At 53.5% G+C, this 18931-nt stretch overlaps 1 protein-coding gene across 9 annotated transcripts; it reads right to left on the reverse strand.

Annotated features, from left to right (window-relative positions):
• Positions 1-338: 338 nt before the first annotated feature.
• Positions 339-18893, reverse strand: SEZ6L2 (seizure related 6 homolog like 2). 9 transcript variants are annotated; one of them, XM_065893491.1, is made up of 19 exons: positions 18823-18893; positions 18281-18395; positions 17248-17379; positions 16273-16572; positions 15789-15928; positions 15304-15505; positions 10781-10966; positions 9896-10064; positions 9093-9256; positions 7167-7367; positions 6574-6712; positions 5567-5763; positions 5253-5447; positions 2703-2894; positions 2427-2618; positions 1906-1944; positions 1606-1723; positions 1383-1479; positions 339-911 (listed from the first exon to the last, which is right to left on the reverse strand). In XM_065893491.1, the coding sequence occupies exons 2-19, from the start codon at positions 18357-18359 to the stop codon at positions 882-884; spliced, it is 2772 nt and encodes a 923-aa protein (XP_065749563.1). In that variant the 5' UTR covers positions 18360-18395; positions 18823-18893; the 3' UTR covers positions 339-881. The 9 variants fall into 9 exon arrangements, with proteins under 9 accessions (XP_065749563.1, XP_065749565.1, XP_065749569.1 ...); XM_065893497.1 differs by lacking the exon at positions 18823-18893 and having other exon boundaries at positions 882-911; positions 16273-16362; positions 18281-18359; XM_065893493.1 differs by lacking the exons at positions 1906-1944; positions 18823-18893 and having other exon boundaries at positions 698-911; positions 18281-18575.
• Positions 18894-18931: the final 38 nt, after the last annotated feature.

Here is an 18931-nt window from a genome sequence, read left to right on the forward strand (position 1 = left end):
GGTCATGAAACAAATTGAGCGCTGTTTGTCACCTGCCAAACAGTGAAGGAGGAGAGGCAGCTACTGTCATTTATCACCCAGCTAGAAGAGCCTGGAAACGCCAAGCCCTGTGGAGAGACTGCTGAGGCCAGGAGTGGGCCCAGCTGGTCCTCCAGAGGCTGAGCCCAAAGTCAGGCTTTTTGACCCCAGGCCAGCCCCTTCAACACTGCCCTGTGTGCAATCTTAAATTTCCATCTTTTTCCCCAAGTGTTCCCCTCTCCCCAGCCCTCTTTCCAGAGAGGCCACCATCACCATCTCCAGTGCTCTGTGACCCACCTTCCCACACCCCACCAGCCCAGTTACAAATGGAGATTTTCTGTTTATTGCTCAAAAACAAAAATCCAGAAGCAAAGGTGGGGAGACTGTGGGTAGGGGACATGGCAGGAAGGGGGTAGGGGCCTTGTCCCAGCTCTCCCCTTCATCCCTCTTCTTCTGACCCTCCAAGGGTCAGAGGTTAGGCCCGGGGACAGAGCATCTGGGAAGGGCAGAGCCTTCATGACCAAGGGAACAGCAGAGCTCTTGGGTAGTCCTTGTGGGATGCCCTGGGCTGGAGGGTCCCCAGGAGTTGCATCAGGGGCTGAGTTCCCCTCCTAGGGTCCAAAAGGGGGTAGGGTGAGTGGGGGGCAGGCCACTTGTTTGGCAACTGAGAAGAGGAGGCTTTGGGCACAGGATGCTGGTTTATGTACTGTAGGGTCCCCAGGGCCATCAAAGCCCTCTTGTGGGACCAGGAGATTATTTACACGGCAGGGAGGAAGGGAGCCAGAGGCCAGGTCCTGTACTCCTTCCTGCCCAGAATGAGGAGAGGAGGGGCGTCCTGGGTCCTGCAGCCTTGGTCTTGGTGTTCAGATGGAAACTTCATACTCTCGTGTATCCTGGAAACGGAGAGATGGCATCAGTCGCTAGAATGGGATGGAGGTGGAGGAGTCATCCCCAAGGAAGGGGAAAGACTCTGTGTTTTTAAAATAACATAGATCACTGGGAGTTTGGGGACCATGGGGTGGGAATGGGGCTGAATCTGGCCAATGGGTGTATTTGGTTCATCCTACAGTATCTTAAAGTCACATAAAAATCTAAATTTCTGGATTGTCTTGAACAGTTGGAAGGTCTGGCAGTTGGGCCTAGGTTCCCTCCATGGACTGGATGGGGTACAAGCTTTCCAGTTGGTCACAGTCCTTACCACTCCCGATTGGCCCACCTGACTTGGCTTTGTTCATTGATGTGGCCTTTGTAGGCAGCTGAGTTTGCAATTCCCAAGACAGATATTACAAAGACCTTGAGAGAAGGTTATGGAGTCCCAGGGGAGCTGAGGGATGTGGCACTCCAGGGGTAGGGGAAGGGCTCACCCCAGCTTCATACAGTGGATTGCTGAAGTCTGACTCCACCGTGATGGGGCTGTAGGAATGGGAGCCTGAGAAGCCGAAGAGGGATTTTCCCTGTAGCCTGGGAAAGGAAGGAGATAGAGGGGCTTATCGAGAAGTGAGACCCCAACCCCCCCTCACCCGGGCTTCTGTGCCAGGCAGGCAGGACGTCTGCCCTGGCCAGCAGCTCCCTGAGTTATGTACTTACTTGGTGTAGTATATGTAAACGCCACTGCCGAGGACGATGACCAAGCCTAGGGGCAGCAGAATGGCCAAGGCGAGGTTCCCACCCTCTAGCTGCCGTGACGGGTCGGTGGTCTGGCTCACTGGAAGGAGGAGGAGAGGCCAGTGATCTGGGGCTGGGCCCAGTCCTGGGCTCTCCCAGCCTCCTGCCCTGGGCCCTGAACCCTGGGCCTCACCCCACCGGGGGCCTGGCCTCCTGCCCCCGGCCTCTGCCTTGCCCTCCCAACTTGGCCAGGCCTGGGTCTCCACCTGTGCCCTCACTGACCTTCCAGTTTTCGGTTGTCCAGGAGCTCCTCATAGGCCACTGCAGGGAGAGGAGGAGGAGGGGACGGGGTCTGAGCCAGGGAGGGAAGGAGGCTGGGTAGAGGGCCGGGAGCCCAGTGGGGCTGGGCTGGACAGCCTGGATTCCCTGCCCTCTGCTCAACCTAAACTCGATCCTTCCCTTGGGGACAGGGGAGGAACAGTCAGAGCAGGGCCTCGGTCCTCCTCCTCCAGACCCCTGGGCAGTCTAAACCAACCAGGTCTGCAGGATTTGTCAAAAATACGGAAACTGAGACCTATTCGGAGGGCAAGGGACTGCCAAACCAAAGCCCCCTCTACTACTTCCCTTAGGATAATTCCATGACCTTGAACTTCTCCAGGGCTTTTGGCTATACCTCTGATGATGAGAGCCCATAGAAAGTGGATGGGGAGCTCGGCAGGGTCTCGAATTTGCTACCTGACTTTCCCAGCCCTGTCACATCCTGGACACTGCTGTGCCCCCTCCTGCCCTGCCTGCCCAGGCACCTTTGCAGAGTGGGGGCTGGCTGGTCCACTGTGAGGGGTGCCCGGGCACACAGGTGATGGTGACTTCGCCAATGAGCTCAAAGCCCTCATAGCAGAAGAAGCGCAGAGACTCGCCCGCCTGGTAGTGATGCTTGTACAATGTCTGATAGCCGTTCTCTGGCACCCCGGGGTTCAGGCACGGCTCGTACTTCACTGCAGGGAAGAGGTCAGTCATGGGCCAGCTGCACCGTTGAGCAGGCCACCCAGCCACCCATCCTAGGGTGTCCCCAGACTCACAGGCGCACTTGGGGACCCGGTCGCTCCACTTGGGCGTGCCCGTGTCCCGGCTGTAGCAGGTGAGCACGGCCGCCCCCTCCAGGCTGTACCCCGGCAGACAGCGGTACTGGACGTGGGAGCCAACAGGAAAGCCGGCATCTGAGGTGGTGCGGTGCCCGTTGGTGATCTCACCAGGATCGGCACAAGTCATGACTGTTGGCAGGAGGGCAAAGTCAGGGGGAGCCCGGCCCTTAAAAGATCTGCCAGAAGCTTAGAGCTGGGAGACGCCTGAGTCATGGGCCATCTCCTCTGGGCAACACTCTGCACACACCTCCCACTCCTTCCTCAGAATGAACAGAGCAGGAGTTGGAAAACTTAAAATTCAACGCATTTTACATAGCAGGTTTCTTCCAGAAAACAGAATGTTTGGGGCAACCTGGGCCCCCATCCTAGGGTGAAATTTGAAATATTGAACCACTCAACCAGAGCAAACCAGCTAAATCCCAACCGTGTCAGCCCTGCATGGCAAGTCAGCAGCAGCAGAGCAGCTGCCCTCTTCAGAGGGGCCCAGACCTCCTGCTCCCCTCATTCCCGTCATCCCCAGCCCCTTCTGCTCACTTGTATTGCCTGCCTGGCCTCTGCAGGCATTTGTTTACAACCTTGCTGTGGAAGAATCCCAATCAAAGCCATTTCTTATATATAGACCTGAGCAAGGCACCTCGCGAAAATGTTTTACAAACATGATATCATATACCCTGATGATCTCAGAGAGGTCAGCGTCACTATCACCTCCCTTGGGGCTCAGGGCTCAGGGCAGTCAAATGACTGGTCTATGGTCACTCAGCCAGGGAGTGGCAAAGCTGGAACTGTTCAGGGTCACAGCCAGGGAGCACTGGGCTGAGATTCAGAGACTTAGGGCTCAGCTCAGCTGAAGGCTCCATGTGCTGCCTTGGGCAGGGTCCCTACTGAGTCTTGGGCAGTTGGGCTACGCCCTATCCCCTCTGGGCCCCGCTTCCATCCCTTCTTGTCCCTGCCCCGTGCGGTCTGGGTTCCAGATTGGACATCCTGTGACTCCTTCCAGGGATGGGGAGCTGTGTCAACTAGAAAGTTTTCCTTGTGTCCAGTCCAAATCTGGCTTCCTGAAACTTATCCTCATTGGTCCCACCGTTGCTCCTAGGGGCCAGGTGAAAGACCTACAATCCTATATCCTGGTGACAGGCTTCCAGAAATTTGGAGGAAGTGACAAGATGCCACCCTTTTCTGCTCTTCTAAAAGATAAATTCTCCCAGCTCCTTTGAATGTCACCTCCTCTGTGAAATCTCCTGCCGTATCCCTGGGACAATTAACCCACCCCTCTTCCTACAGCCCTTCTTCATACTTATAGCAACTACTACTTACTCACTGTTTACCTGCACCAGGCACTAACGGGAAAAGCTTTTCATTTGCTTTTCACAATCCTCTATTCCTACTTCACTGAGGAAGAAGCCAAAGCCTCAGAGATGTTAAGTACCTTGCCTGAAGTCACCCAGCGGTTACCACTCTAATATCCTGAGTTAAGTTATCTGTCCCTGTCCCAGACTGTGAGCTCTGTCAGGGTAGGGAGAGTCCCCAACACCTCCACATAACTCCAGCCCCAACACATCATGGGACTTTAATAACGGAATTAAAATAAACCGACGGGCTTCCCTGGTGGTGCAGTGGTTAAGAATCCGCCTGCCAATGCAGGGGACACGGGTTCGAGCCCTGGTCCGGGAAGATCCCACATGCCGCAGAGCAACTAAGCCCGTGCGCCACAACTACTGAGCCTGTGCTCTAGAGCCCACGAGCCACAACTACGGAAGCCCACACGCCTAGAGCCCATGCTCCGCATCAAGAGAAGCCACCACAATGAGAAGACTGCGCACCGCAGGATAACGAAGAGTATCCCTCGCTCGCCGCAACTAGAGAAAGCCCTCGTGCAGCAACAAAGACCCAACTCAGCAAAAAATAAATAAATAAATGAATAAATAAATAAATTTATTAAAAAAATAAAAGTAAATAAAATAAAATAAACCGAGCTCTCTGACAAGCCTAGGCCACTGCAAAGTGACTCCCCATAATGTCAAGGGTTGGGGACTGAGAGACTGGAGCAAGGCCTAGAACAAAAGAGATGACGGGGCAGGCGGGGGGGGGGGGGGGGGGGGGGGGCAGGGGGGCAGGGGGGCGGGACTCAGACTGGGCAGAGGCAGGGCCAGGAGACGATGGGGGAGGAACCCAGAAGAACCAGGTTCAGGACCCAGAACAGTGCAAGAGAGAGGGATGCAGCCCTGGGAAGATGAGAGTGGGGACCAGAGGGTGCAGTTTCGGGACACCGAGGAACAGAGGAGTGGAACCCACTGGACATATGGTTGGGGCCTGAGGAAGATCTAGGCAGGACCTCGAGCGAAGGGATGGTTCCAGACAGAACAGGGGCGGGAACAAGAACATACGGAGGCGGGGCGCATAGGGGGTGGGCGGAGCCCAAGCAGAGCCGTGAAACCCAGGTGGGCAGGGGCGGAGCCACGAGAGGATTAGGGCGGGGCCCGGGCTCACTCTTTCGGCAGGCGGGCGGCGCTGCGCTCCAGGACAGGTCCCACTGGCAGGTGAGAATGTCCGACCCAAGCAGCTCATAGCCAGGCTCGCACTGATAAGTAAGCACAGTGCCCCGGATCAGGTCCCCGTGGGAAGCCGTCCTCCAGCCCCATTCCGGGGGCGGCAGCTCGGGGCACGTGTCGTTCCTCGGGACCTCTGCAGGGGAGAGACGGCGAGTTTGGAGGCTGTCCTGCGACCCAGGGCGCCCTTCCAGCTTCGGGGGCCTCTCTGACCTGCGGGACCCCTTTCCATCTCGGGACCCTAGGCCTCGGTACCTTTGAAGTGCAACACGAAACCCTGGCCCAGGCCCGGGTTTGGAGGTCCGGGCGGTGCCTGGAACTGCAGCGTGAGGTCGGGCCCAGAGGAGAGGAGGCGGCGGCGCGGTTGAGGCCCTCGCAGCTGGGCCAGGACTCGGGCACTGGGACCGTCCCCATCGAACAGTGTCAGCATATCCCCTTCGCGCACATTCAAGCTGGAGGGAGTGGGACCAGACACGGGGGCTGGGTTACGATCGGCCCCTCCCATCTGGTCCTGCCCAATCACTAACTCAGCTCATTAGCAACCTTGCCTACTCTCCAGTCCCGCCCTACATTCTCCCATCCCAGGCCTCAGTTTGGATCAGTTATGGGCTTCCTCTCCACGCTAGTCGCTCCAGGTTCCATTTGGTCTGTGGCTGCTCCCGGCTCCTGCTTCCCAATCCCCAACCCTGATCATTGTTGACGCCTCCCACTTCCCAGTCCCTTCTCCATCACCAGATGATGCACAGCCAGGCTCAACTCCAGCTCTGACCAATCACAGACCATGCTCATTACCACCCAGCCCAACTCTAGGCCCCAACCGAGTACATGCTTTTTGAGCCACGCCCACTTCTGGTTCTGTCCAGGCACATGACCGCCTCACACCAAAGTAGCTCACTGGATTTCCCGCACACCCATGCCCCACCTTGTGTGATGCCGCTGATGCAACAGCTTGGGCCTGGGTCCCTGGAAATCACTCCAGGGGGGCCTCAGAAACAGCCAGAGTGAGACTTCAGGCCAGAGCCCCTTTTTCACAATAGTCCCCGAGGAAGGCTGCATTACCCCATTTACTTGTCCAAGGTTGCCTGACCAGTAAGTGATTTGTACCTGGGTCTACCCGACGTCCCACATCCCTATCCTGAATCCTTAGCCACTTCTTTCATCCGAACATGTATTCACCAGGCTCAAGATGCAGGCCAGGGTACTGTCATACCACACGTGGCTGAGCCCACACCCATTGCACCCTCTGCAGTACCCAAACATACATCTCAACTTGAAGCAAGATGCGCTTCTCTTCCTGGACATGCAGACCCCACACGCAATCTTGGCCGGGGCTATAGCTTTGGGGCCAATCCGGAGAGAGGACCACACCAGCTGGCTCTGACAGCTCCCCTCCACACATGGCTAGGATAGAAAGGGTGTCAGATTCAGGACCCAGGTGGGCATGCAGTCTCTATTTCGCTACGATCCTCACCACTCCCAACTGTGTGCACCAGACTGCCTCCCCGGTTTCCTATTATCTATTACCCACCTGATTCTTGCCACGTCTAGTCCTGTTGTGTCCAGTCCCCCCGCCCCACTCTTAACTAACCCCGCCCAGTCTCCAGCCTATGCGTTACCACCCAATCCATGACTTAGCCCAATCTAGCTCTTGAAGATATTTGGGTTATGACCCCTGAACTCTGTAACAAGCCCATCAACTACTCAGCTAAGAAAACTAAGCCTCTGAAAGGGACAGAGATTGATCCTGAGTTTACCAGGTTCTCCTTCCTGAACGGCCTTCCTAGGATCCCCAGCTCAGGGTGTAGTCTGTGAACTGAAGGATGTTCTGGGGAGGCAGGGAAGGCGGCACGCTCACCCTTGCAGGCTGGCTCTGTGTCATTCCAGTGGGGTTCTGTGGGATCCACACATTCGATGGCATTGGGGGGGCCAGGGGGCTCCAGGGCATATCCTGGGAGGCACGAGAAGGTGGCCAGTGCCCCTGGGCGGTATTCAGGGTCCGTGGTGGTGACATTGCCATGTGCCAGGAAGGGGGCAAAGCAGCGATCTTCCTCAAAGGCTAGAGAGGAGTCAGTCACAGGAATTAAGCATTAGGACAGGCCTCCAGGAATCTCAGACTGGGGAACCAGGCTGAATTCCAGTGTGGTTTGGCCCCCCAGTGGGCTATTTAAAATGGAAAGCCTTTGGGCTTAGCTTTCACTTTCCAGTTTCCCCCAGACCCTAACATTCCTCATTCACATATTTACGTTAGCTCCCCGGCCTCTGGACAGAAACCCCAAGGTCAGTCAAGTCCCAGCCACTATTCTACAGATGAGGACACTAGGTCCACAGACAAAAAGCCATGTGCTCCATGTCACACAGTAGGGCAGTGGCAGAACCAGACCTCAAGCCCAGATTCCTTGATTCCCAGCCAGAGACACTTGACTCTGGAAGCTGCAATGGAGTGGGGGGAAACGGTGCCTTTGGAGACCTAGCTCATGTAGGTGTGTTCGCTCCTCAAAAATAACCGTTGGTTTCTGATCAACCCTGATTATCCATACTGTGGCTAGAATCCAAAAGTGAGGCAAACACAAAAGCTACTGAGTTTTAACTTTGGTCTAAGTCAGCAAAAAAATCAACATTTGTAGAGTGTTTTAGTTTTTGCCCATCTGATCATATCTTAGACTCAGGTAAGGCTCAGGTGCCTATGATACAGAAAGAGTCTGAAGCCCATGGAGCAGCAGTGGCCCACAACCATGGAGACAGGCCTCAAACCTAGAAATTCTCTTTGCACTCTCAGAATCTAAAATGCAATTTATTTTTCAGATCCACTGTTCTGTTTCACCATTACTTAACCTGATAAGGTGTCATGTCCAAATCCTATGCATCCATCAGGGCCAAGTGCCAATTCCCTTTCTCCCTTGATTCATACCAGAAACTAGCCCCTCCCATCTCTGAGCATTTTACTTGCTTTGTCTCTTTCCTGCTACTGTTTACACAAATCCTCTGCTCCAGCCACAGTGAAACTCTCTGTTTCCCAAACATAACAGGCTTTTCTCTACCTCTTTACTGTTGCTCACACTGTTCCTTTCACCTGAGATGCTCATTCCCAATCTTCCTCTTTTAAAATTCTCTCTATCCTGTAAGTCCCAGTTCAAATGCCCCCTCCCATGATCACTGACTTCCTTCCTTCCTACCTATCCAGCATCCAGTCCCCTTTGTCTGTTAACAGCACTCTTATTTTCATTTTGGGTCACATGTCCTCCCCACTTCCAGTCCATGAGATTCAGTTGGAGCCAACCAGGGATGGCCATGTGATGTGGATCTGCCAATCATAACACTACCTGCCCCTAGCTACAGTGATTGGCTCAGGCATAGATAGATGACCTAAGCCAGGGCAATGAAAGCCTTTCCTGGCATTTTTGTTAAAGCTCTTAGGAAAGTGGTATGCTTTCTCTCTGATGGGGTTACTAAAGTTGGTGGTATGTAAATCTGTAACTGCTAGGTACACAACAGACTGAGAGTCTGCCTGAGAATGAAGCCAACCGAGAGGAAAGAATGGAGATATTTAAGTAACTGGTCTCTTGGCTGTGTACCTGGATCCAGCCACACTTGAAGCTTAAGTAGAAAAGACCACCTCAGGGAATTAGAATGTGTCCTTGTCGATTTGGGATGGGGAGACAAGTCAGTTTTCAGGAATCCAAATGTGGAGATAAGCAGAGATGGATTATGTGCTTGTGACCATGCCTGGGCGTAGGAAGAGGGGAAGGTGCAGCAGGTGGGGCCTCAGGGGAAGGGCAGTTACCTTCAAATCGGAGGCTTAGCAGCAGGGGATTGGCAGGTGTCTCTGAAAGCAGCTCCACATAGAGGGACTGGGCATCACTGATGAGACCCCGCTCTGGGACATCATCCATGTCCGAGTCATAGATCACCGGGGATAGGGGACTGCCCCCTGAGCGCACCATCAGCCTGGGATGGACAGAGGTGGCCAGGAGCTCAGCTTCCCCTCAGAAGCTGCCTCACCTCTTGCCTGCTCTCCTAACTTAATTTCGTAGCTATTATTTTCAAACATTAACTATATGCCATGTACTCTTCTAAGCTTTTACACATTTTATCTCACTTAATTCTCACAAGAACCCTTGAGTTAGATACTACATTATCCCTCATTTTATAGATGAGAAAATTGAGGCACAGAAAGAGTAAGTAACCTGTCCAGCTACACATAGCAACTAATGTCAGAGCTGGGATACTAGTTTGCTAGATAAAGAGTGAGAATAATGATGATGACGTTGGCAAACACATTTATAGTGCTGCTTGTGTGCTAGGCACCATTCCAAGCACTTTACATATCTTAATGCATTTGTCCTCACAGAAACCTTAAGAGGGAGGTACTATTATCTCCATTCTACAGATGAGAAAACTGAAGCACAGAGAGGTTAAGTGATTTGTCTCAGTTTGCACAGCTATACTGCCTAAGAAAGGGGAAGGACTCACCCGCATTTGACATAGATCCCAACTGGGATTCCCCCTGCGTCTGTCTGACTGTCTATTGCAAGCCTCCCTATTTCCTTGAAGTGAGGACCTCTGACGCAAGGCCCAGACCCTCACCGGTCGTTGTCCTCATCCAGGGAGACTCTCTCAAAGTGTAGGTGCAGCCGGCGTCCCTCAGCTGCTTCGATGACCCAGCGGCAGGTGAGGTTGGGCCCTGCCGCTCCCCCAGGCTCGGGGGACACGATGCGGCCAAGTGTAGCGTTGTGGATGGTGCCACCACAGGATGCTGTGGACGGTGCGGGGGCAGGTTAAGGTGACTCATCCTTTTCCCGTCTGCAGAGCTATTGCACCCACACCTTTGCCTGGGACCTGGCCTTGGAATGACCTCTGCCCTACAGGCTCACCCCAGGACTTTTTTCAGGCCACTACCAGGTGAGGAACCAGCCTTGGAATAGAAAAACCCTAGGATGGACACCACCCCCCCGCAGGATGGAGATTCCATCAAAATGAAGACTCCCCAGATGTGGACACCCTGGGGTGGGGAGTTATGGGGAAGTCCCCCAAACTGAAGCTCTCAGATGGAAAATACTCAGGATAGGATCCCAGGATGAAGACTCCCCAAATGGGAACCCTCCAGGAATTCCCTGTGGTCCAGTGGTCAGGACTCTGCGCTTCCACTGCAGGGAGCACAGATTTGGTCCCTGGTCGGGGACCTAAATTCCCACAAGCCATGTGGCACGGCCAAAAAAAAAAAAAAAAAGGAACCCCCACCCCCCACCCCGAGGTGGCACTTCCCCAGATGGAGAGCCCCACCCAAGGATGGAGACTCCAAGGATTGAGACCCTCAGGGTGAAGAGCTCCAAATGGAGACCTCAGGATAGGGACTCTTCAGGGTAAAAACCCCTTCAAGATGGGTGTTCCCAAAGATAGAGACCCCCAAGGTAGGACCCTCCAGTGGGGCTCCCAGGACAGAAAACCACACCTATTGTGGTAGAGACTCACCCATGCAGCTGGGGGGTTCACTGCTCCAGGCTGGCCGGGTACCATTGAGGCAGATGAGGGTCTCCTCACCCTGCAGCTGGTAGCCCGAATCACAGTGGAAGGTGGCAGTGCCTCCAGGGTGAAGGTCTGTCACACTCACATCCCCATGGGCTGGCCGGGGAGGGAAGCCGCAGCTCAAGAGGTAGGCTGGATCAGGCAGGGCAGGAGAAAGAGGATTCACTCTCCCAGGCCATCCTCTCTCACTGGTTCCCCAGCATTTCCTCCCCTCTTTCCAGGTCCCCCTCACTCTCCAGGGCACAAACTGGCTCCATACTGGAGTCCTTACATGGACACACTGTCTCATGAAGAGGTAATGTCAACATCCCTTATCTCCCCTAATCTTTGTAATCTACCCACTTTGGCCCCCATTTTACAGATGAGAAAACTGAGCCTCAAAGAAGTTTTGGACCCTAGCACCCATTTACTGTGTGAACTCAGGCAAATCAATTGACCACTCTGAACCCCATTCAGCTCTAATAATAGCAAATAGTATTTGCAGAGCTTGTTCAGCTTCCAAAATGAGTTCACGCAGTGCTTTTGAGGTAGTCAGAGAAAGGCTGTGACCCACTTTCCAGGGGTGGAAGTTGAGGCTCCAAGTTATTAAGTGACTCAGACCATTTTCTCCCCTCCACACACACAGACTTTCTTCCACTGGGGTGTCAATGTGGTATTATACCCTCAGCTTTCATCCAGAGGAGTCACAAGAAACTCCTTTAGAAACAGACTATACTGTCATTAAAGACCTTAACACCCAGTGTCCCCTAAATGAATCCCCCAGTGAAAGTGAAGTGCTAGGGAAAGCTTTGCTTTCCTTAAGGAACTGGTTTGTCTTTTTTCCTGCAATGAGAACTGTGTAATCTCTCTTTTCATACTGGCTGCTAGGAAGCCCAGAACCAGGTTGAGCCTTGTCCCTAGTAACAATGGCTTGTCTATCCACATTCTACTTTTTTCAAATTTAATAAGCATTATCTGGTGCCAATTTTTCTCTTTTTTTTTCTTTTTTTTTTTTGGCTGCGCCACACGGTTTGTGGGATTTTAATTCCCCAACCAGGGATCGAACCCCGGTCCTTGGCAGTGAGAGCGTGGAGTCCTAACCACTGGACTGCCAGGGAACTCCCTCTTACTTATTCTATTTAATCTTATTGTTTGCATTCTTTTTTGAAAGCCTCCTGAAATTCTTGTGGAAACATATGAGATAAAACAAACAAATAGAAAGTGACTTGGTAATCAGTGATAGACTCTGAACTTGATCCTGACAGAGCTCTGTGTGTCTGTTTAAGACCAGGCAGAGTTCTTTAAGAAGGGCTTCCTGGAGGAAGTACATCGAAGCTGGGTCTTGTACGAGGGGCAGGCTCTGGTTAGCAGAGGGTCCAGCTTGCCTGGGCCTTTGCTTTTTCTGACTCTCCAGTCCTGAGTGATTCTGTAAGAGACCTGGTCTCTCCCTGTTTCAAAATTCAACAAGCATTTCGTTGGCTGGGTCCTAGGGTCAGAGGTGAAAAAGACTGAGGCCTTGCCTTCAGGAGTTCATGGTCTACTAAGATAGACATAAAAACAGCCTTTTAGAACACAGGGATTTAGGAATTCCCTGGCGGTCCAGTGGTTAGGACTTGGCGATTTCACTGCCGGGCAGGGGTTCAATCCTTGGTCAGGGAACTAAGATCCTGCAAGCCGAGCAGTGGACAAAACAAACAAAAAACAAACCAAAAAGCCTCACAGTGATTTGAATAAACTTTAGCCTCTGTGATGGCTCTCCAAGACCAACAGAATCAAGTCTGAATGCTTTAGATTGACATTCAAGCTCCTTCCACAACCAGTTCCAGCCCGGCCCATCCAGCTTCAGTTCTCAGCACCCACGGCCCATATATCTCACACGATACAGTTCTGTGACTCCTTACAGTCCCACTTCCATATTTTTCCACACAATTTCCCCTACCTGAAAGGCTCTCTTCTCACTGTTTCTCATCTTTCAAGGAGTAACTTAAGTACCACCTCCTCCAGGAAGTCTTCCTGACCCCTCCCCTTTCCCACAGAGTTAGTTTTTTTTTTCTTTTTGCCTAAACACAATCCACATGCATAATTTTATCATCACATTAACACCTGCCTATTGCCATTGTGAGACTGAATCAAATGTTTTTTATTTTGTCTCCTAAAAACCTAGCCTAGCTGATCAGTTGATGCCGCCAAGAGGCAATGTGGAACAGTGCAAAGAGCACTGGATTTGGAGATGGGCAGACCTAAGTTCCAGTTCTAGTTTCACAACTTATTAGCTGTATGGCCTTTAGCAGGTGACTTCACCTTTCATCTGTAAATGGCAATAACAATTCCTATCATTGAGGACTGGCCTTAAAGAAAAGAAACCTGGAATCAAGCACCTGGAACATAGAAAGTACTCAGAAAATGTTAATCGCCCGCCCCTCAGCTTCAATTAATAAATGACCAGGGGTCAGGGACTTGGAGATCTGACTTCTGACTCTGCAATGAATTTGCTGGTGGCTGAGCCATCCATATGAGCTTTGAGGCTTTTTCTTCCTCTTAGAGATGGAGCTGACAATGGCCACCCCCAGGGCTGCTGTGAGAAGCAACCAAAACAAGAGTTGATGAAAGAGTTTTGTAAAACTCTTGCTGGACTTGGGGTGAGGGGTGATGGAGCCTTTGACCTTCCAGAGAAGCTAATGAGGCCACTGTGGACTGGAGGGCCCAGCCAGTGCAAATTGGGAGGGGCTTAAACAGGGCCTCCGTCCCAAAGGTGCCTGCAGAAGCCGCAGAGCAGGGAAGACCGAGGCAGGTAATGAAGGCCCATTTATGCAATAGCCCTGCTTCCTCAAATGTTCCAGTTCATCTCAAGAGTCCTATTTTCAATGCCCTAGGGAAGTGGCTGCTTAAAGGAGCCAGCAGGAAGCCATCCTATAATATCTGAAGCCCAGCCCTCAGCCCTGGGCCTCCAAGGCATGCCCTTGCTCCCCAACAACCGGGCCCTGACCACCAACTACATGTCCCCCGGCTCACTGGTCTCTCCACGAGTAGGTCTGCGTCTGCTGCTGGGCATCTCCACCGTGCATGCCTTACCTCAGGAGAGGCTGGAGAGTGTGTGAGGAAGGGATACGGGTTGTCTGTGTCCTGGATAAAGTCACAAGGGATCTGGTGTCAGCAGAGCTCACAAGCGGGCAGCAAGGCCATGAGGTGAAGTGAAGGGGACACTGGCCCAACACACAGTTCCCTCTCTGTTTCTGAGCAAAAGAAGGGACTTTGGAGACGGCAGCAGGGTCTGGAATGGGACCTTGGGCTGGGCCCCTTGCCTCATGTACACGTGTATGCTAGAATGTACATTGCATCGTGGGAAGGTTTCCATACACACAGGCAAATATGGATGTACACGTGTGTGTAGGCTGTCTGTGGGTGGGTGCTTGCATATGCAAGCATGCGCAGATACATCCCCTCCTTCCTACCCCCAGAAGTCAGCAGGATCTTTTTAGGTCACAAATCTGAGGCTGTCACTATCTTGCTTAAAACATTTCAAAGTGTCTCCTCCTCCCCTGCAGGATAAAGTAGTCCAAGGACTCCTCACTGAAGCTGGTAAGGCCCTTTGTCATCCAAATACAACCTACCTCCCAGTCTAGCCTCTTAGCCTACTTCCCCAGCACTTTCTGTGCTTTACTGTAATAGCAATGACTGACATTTTCGAGCCCTCACTGTGTACCAGACACTATTTTAAGCACTTGACATGTGTTGATTCATTTGATCTTCCTAATAATACCACAAAGTAAGTATTATGATCCCCATTTTTCAGATAAGACAATGCGGCACAGAAAGGTTAAGTAACTCACCCCAGGTCACACAGCTAAGACAATTCTATCTTCCATGCTGAATTACCTCAGCGCCTCAAGGGGGTCACATTTTTTTCTCCTCTCTGGGACTTGAAATGTGTTTTTCCATCCATCTAGACATCTGCCTTCCTCTTTCTCTCCCTCCCACCCTTCCCCTAGCTAACTCATCTTAGGTGTCAGCTTAGTCATCACCTCCTCCAAGGAGGTGTCCCCATATTCCTTATAGGGGAAATTTAGGTCCCTTTGATAGTTGTTCTCTCTGACAGTGGTTCCTCCATCATAGGGATGGGGGTCCTTATCTCACTGAATTATAATTATCCTGATTATTTGTCCATCTCCCTACCTAGATTCTGAGTTCCCTTTACATCTGGCTTGTTTATTCTTCTCTCCAAGGATAACACAGGGCCTGTATGAAGTGGGCACTCAATAAACATTTGCTGACTGAATGGATGAGTTGTCACTTGGATGTGTGCACACCCAGGCACAGGTCTGTGAGTGTGTGAGCTAAGTGTGTATAGGCCTCCTCCGAGGATTCTGCCCCCCATGGTCCTAGTCAGGAGGAAAAGGCCCCAACATTACCCTGTGCTTAGAAGGCTCCTGAAGATGTTCCCTGTGCCCGGTGTGGTCCCTGCCCTCCCACCAGCACTCCGAACTCCTCACCCTGGTAGTGGATCCTGAAGCCACCACCCCTTGGGACCCGTGGGCTCTGGAAGTGCAGGAGCAGCCTGTTGGTTGGACTCCGAAGGACCTGTCCTTCTCCCAGCATGGAGGAATTAGCCAGGAGTCGGGGGGCCAGTCCTGGGGAACCCCCACCAGCCAGCACCAGGAGTTCCTCCTCCCGAGACAGGTTCAGCGTCTGCACCTAAAGAAGCCAGACCCAGACCCGCCAGGGAAGTCAGCCGGGGTGTGTGACCCCCTAAGCTCCCCCGCCCCTTGCCTTCCTTTTCCCTGTATGTAGCAGACCAAGAACCACGGTAACGTTGGCCAAGTTGTAGAACTTTAGGAGAGTCTGTGAGATCCTCAGAAAATAGGTCCATCTGAGTCAGAAAACAAGTTCTCTGGCTCCTAGGCCCAACCCGTGCACACCCCTGGGCCCGGAGGGAAGGGCTGGGAGGTTTCACAATCATATGCTTAAGTCCAGTTACCTGGATCTCAATGCCGTAGCCAGGGTAGACATGGATGCTGTACGTGCAGTCCAGGAGCCCCAAGGTTCGGCTGGCCGCGCTCCCTAAATCTGGAGACTCCACATGCCCTTCACCTTCGGAGATGTTGTTATTACACAGAACTAAAGAGATATAAGTGCTGGGGTTGAGAGAATCTCTGTGTTCTTGCCCTCCCAGCCAAGTAACCCTGGGGGTCCTCATCTGTCTTCTCCCCAGCACCCCTCACCATCTTTATCCAATGCTCACTCTCCCATCTGTGCCCAGAACTCCCTTCCTCAACTGCCGTAAGACATAAAACACATAGAACAGTGCTGGCACATAGTAAGGGTGTATCAACGCTAGCCTTTATTATAATTAAGCAGAAGGCCCTCTCCCATCTAGACCCCTTCTTCTTCCACACGTTCCCGGCAGCCTCTCCCCCATCCACACCTTCCTCTTCTCCCACATCCCCTTTCAATCTCCTCACCTGGGCTGGTCACCGTCGTGGTGACAGTTGTCGTGGTGATGATGGTGGTCGTGGTCTCCTCCTCTCCTCCCTCAGGCCCGAGGGGCGGGCCTGGGGAGGCGGGACCGGGAAGGGGCGGGGCCGTAGTTCCTGGGGGCGGGGTCAGCAGCTCCGGCGCGGTGGGGCCTGCCCCCCTGCCCTCCTTAGGGGTTATGGCTGTTGTCAGAGGCCCTGTGCCCGGCTCAGTGGCCCATGGCAGGGAGGGTGCTGCAAGAGTCTGGCCGGCTGGAGGGGTGGCTAGTGTGGGGTCTGGATCAGATCCTGGGACAGTGCAAGGGAAGTCAGGAAACAGGAGGAGCACATTGATGGGCCTCGGTCGGGGATCAGGGCTAAGAGACACTGCGAGTTCCCCACTGAACCCAAAAGACCTCCCCCACGAGGCGCAGGACCCCCACCTCTCCCTTCCCCACCCAAACTTCCCCCCTCCTCCCAAGGCTTCCACAGCCTGCCCCCCAGCCCCTTCTTTTCTTCTCTCTGTCCAGGCCCTTCCACTCTGACAGTCTCCTTGAGCTTCTCTCTCTGTCTCCCCATTCAGATCTGGCTCTCTCTCCCGGTTACCCCTTTCTCTTTCCTCTCTTTATTTTGCACTCTCTAGAACTCTTGGTCTATGTTTAATATTCTTATCCCTCTCTGATTTTATGACTCTAGGTCTACTACTCTCTGCATTTCTCTCTCTTTCTGTGTCTCTTTTCCACTCCATCTCTGATTCTGGCTCTCTGAGTTTCCATCTGTCTTTCTATCTGTCTGTTTTTCTGTGCTGTTTCTTGATCATTCTACCTCAATTTCTCTGGCTCTCTGACTGTCTATGTCCAGTTTTGACTCTCTCGAACCATCTCTCTCTGTCTCTCTGAATTTCACTGGCCTGGCTCCCCATCTCCCTGAATTAATGTCCCTCCCTCTGCCTCTATGTTGCTCCTGCCACTCTGGGGGCCTCACCCGGCAGGTAGCCCATTTCTGGGCCTCTCCTCAGCAGGGCTCCATGGAGCAGCTCTGCCAAGGCCTCAGAGGCTACGGTGGGGGTCTCATTTCCAGGCTCCGACAGTGCCTCCTCCTCCTTCAGGGGCAGACCTGGGAGATGAAGTTGTGCGAGCTCTTCCACTGCCCCACACTCCTTCCTTCTCCAGAAAGATCTTTTCCAGAGCTCTTATTCTCTCCTCAGTCAGCTGGGCCAGCAGGAGCTCAGAGGGTCCCAGACTGGGCTGAGAGCCAAGATTGGAGGAGGGGCTCCCAGCTGCCCATCACACTCCTACCCCTTCGTCTCTCCCTTTTCCCCCAGGCTGTGTGGGCCTTCGGTGAGCACCTCGGACAGAGCCAGCAGGGCAGAGAAGAGGCAGGGCGCTACCTTCATTTTCCCCTCAGTGATGCTCTCCCCCCAACCCCGGGCCTCTGCGGAGGGTCTGGCAGCACCTCCCAGCCCTTGCTTCTGCAGTGTCCAGCTTTTTCTCTGGGTTTCTGTCTCTGCAGTGTGGTCCTCCCTCTCTTTCTCTGCAGTCTCTGCCCCCTTCCCTGAAGTCTCGCTGGGGTGGTCAGAGTTGGGGATTGAATATCTGGCCTCTGCGCACTGCCTCTGTTCATCTGTCTTTGTCCATACGTCCAAGAACATTTGTGTGTGCTGTGCCTGGCATCTCTCCCGGCACCTCCATCTCCCACCCTGGTACCCGGCCTGCTTCTGCCGCCTCCGCAGACATCCCCCCACCCCGCCCCGCCACAACGTCCCCAGCCCTTCTTCCTGGATTTAACCCCTGAGACGCTGCTAAAAGCTCCCCTCATTAATTTCCCCAATTCCTCAATATATGGGGCTAGGGGCTCCAGGTGCAAGCTGGAAAGCCCTGGCTTGCCCCTTCTCCGTCAGCTGTGCCCCTCCCCTCCCCCAGGAGCTCAGAAGGAGCAGGATGTTCGGAGAAAGGAAGGTATAGGACCCAGCTGGGGGCCTTCCCGGGGGCCCACCCCCACGCACGCAAGTCCTTACCCTGAATCCAGGGACAGCTCAGCAGAATTAGGAACAGCAGCTGGGGAGGTGGCGGATGCTGGGCCCTGGGAGCCCCCATGGCGACTCACACCAATTTCTCTCCTCTGCGCCTCTCCTAAATAATCTAGCTGTCACCTTTCCTCCGTCTTCTTTTATCTTTCCTATTAATTTTTTTTTTTCCTACTGGCAGTTAGCAAGGGAGACAATGTCTCTGCCTTTGGGACGGAGGGGCAGAACTGGGCTGGGGGTCTCCTGGAGCCCACCCCTCTTTGGCCGGTCTCCTCTGTCCTCTGCTCTCCTGTCTGCGGGAGAGGGGGCGCGGCTCCGGCTGCAGCGGGTGGGGCCAAGAAGGGCGAAGGAGCTGGGTCGCCTGGGTTACCCTCTGGCTCAGGCACCTGGGTCCGCCAGGCTGGCTGGATTCTAAGCCGGGGGAGTGGGTCGAGGCAAAACAGCTTCCGGGGACCTAGGGTGTGGTCGAGGATAGGGAGGGTCCCTACTGTGCTCTAGTGGGGCTTGGCGGGGAGAGGAGGGGGTTGCAGAACCTGGAGAGCCGAGGCTCGGGCACTGGAGCTGCGGGAGGGAGAGCTGAGAAAGGTGTCGAGCCCACGTCAGATCCTGGGGACGGGCGAAGGGAGGGGCTTGGGATTTATT

This window comes from Phocoena phocoena, chromosome 15 (assembly GCF_963924675.1).
Source record: "Phocoena phocoena chromosome 15, mPhoPho1.1, whole genome shotgun sequence".
Lineage (NCBI taxonomy): Eukaryota > Metazoa > Chordata > Mammalia > Artiodactyla > Phocoenidae > Phocoena > Phocoena phocoena.

Coding starts and splice junctions, on each gene's coding strand:
- SEZ6L2 (XM_065893491.1), bottom strand. CDS start 18,359: ATGGGGGCTCCCAGGGCCCAGCATCCGCCACCTCCCCAGCTGCTGTTC. Junction 1,945..2,426: donor CCAGCCCCCACTCTGCAAAG/GTGCCTGGGCAG, acceptor CTCTCCCTGCAG/TGGCCTATGAGGAGCTCCTG. Junction 912..1,382: donor ATCCACTGTATGAAGCTGGG/GTGAGCCCTTCC, acceptor CTCCGTTTCCAG/GATACACGAGAGTATGAAGT.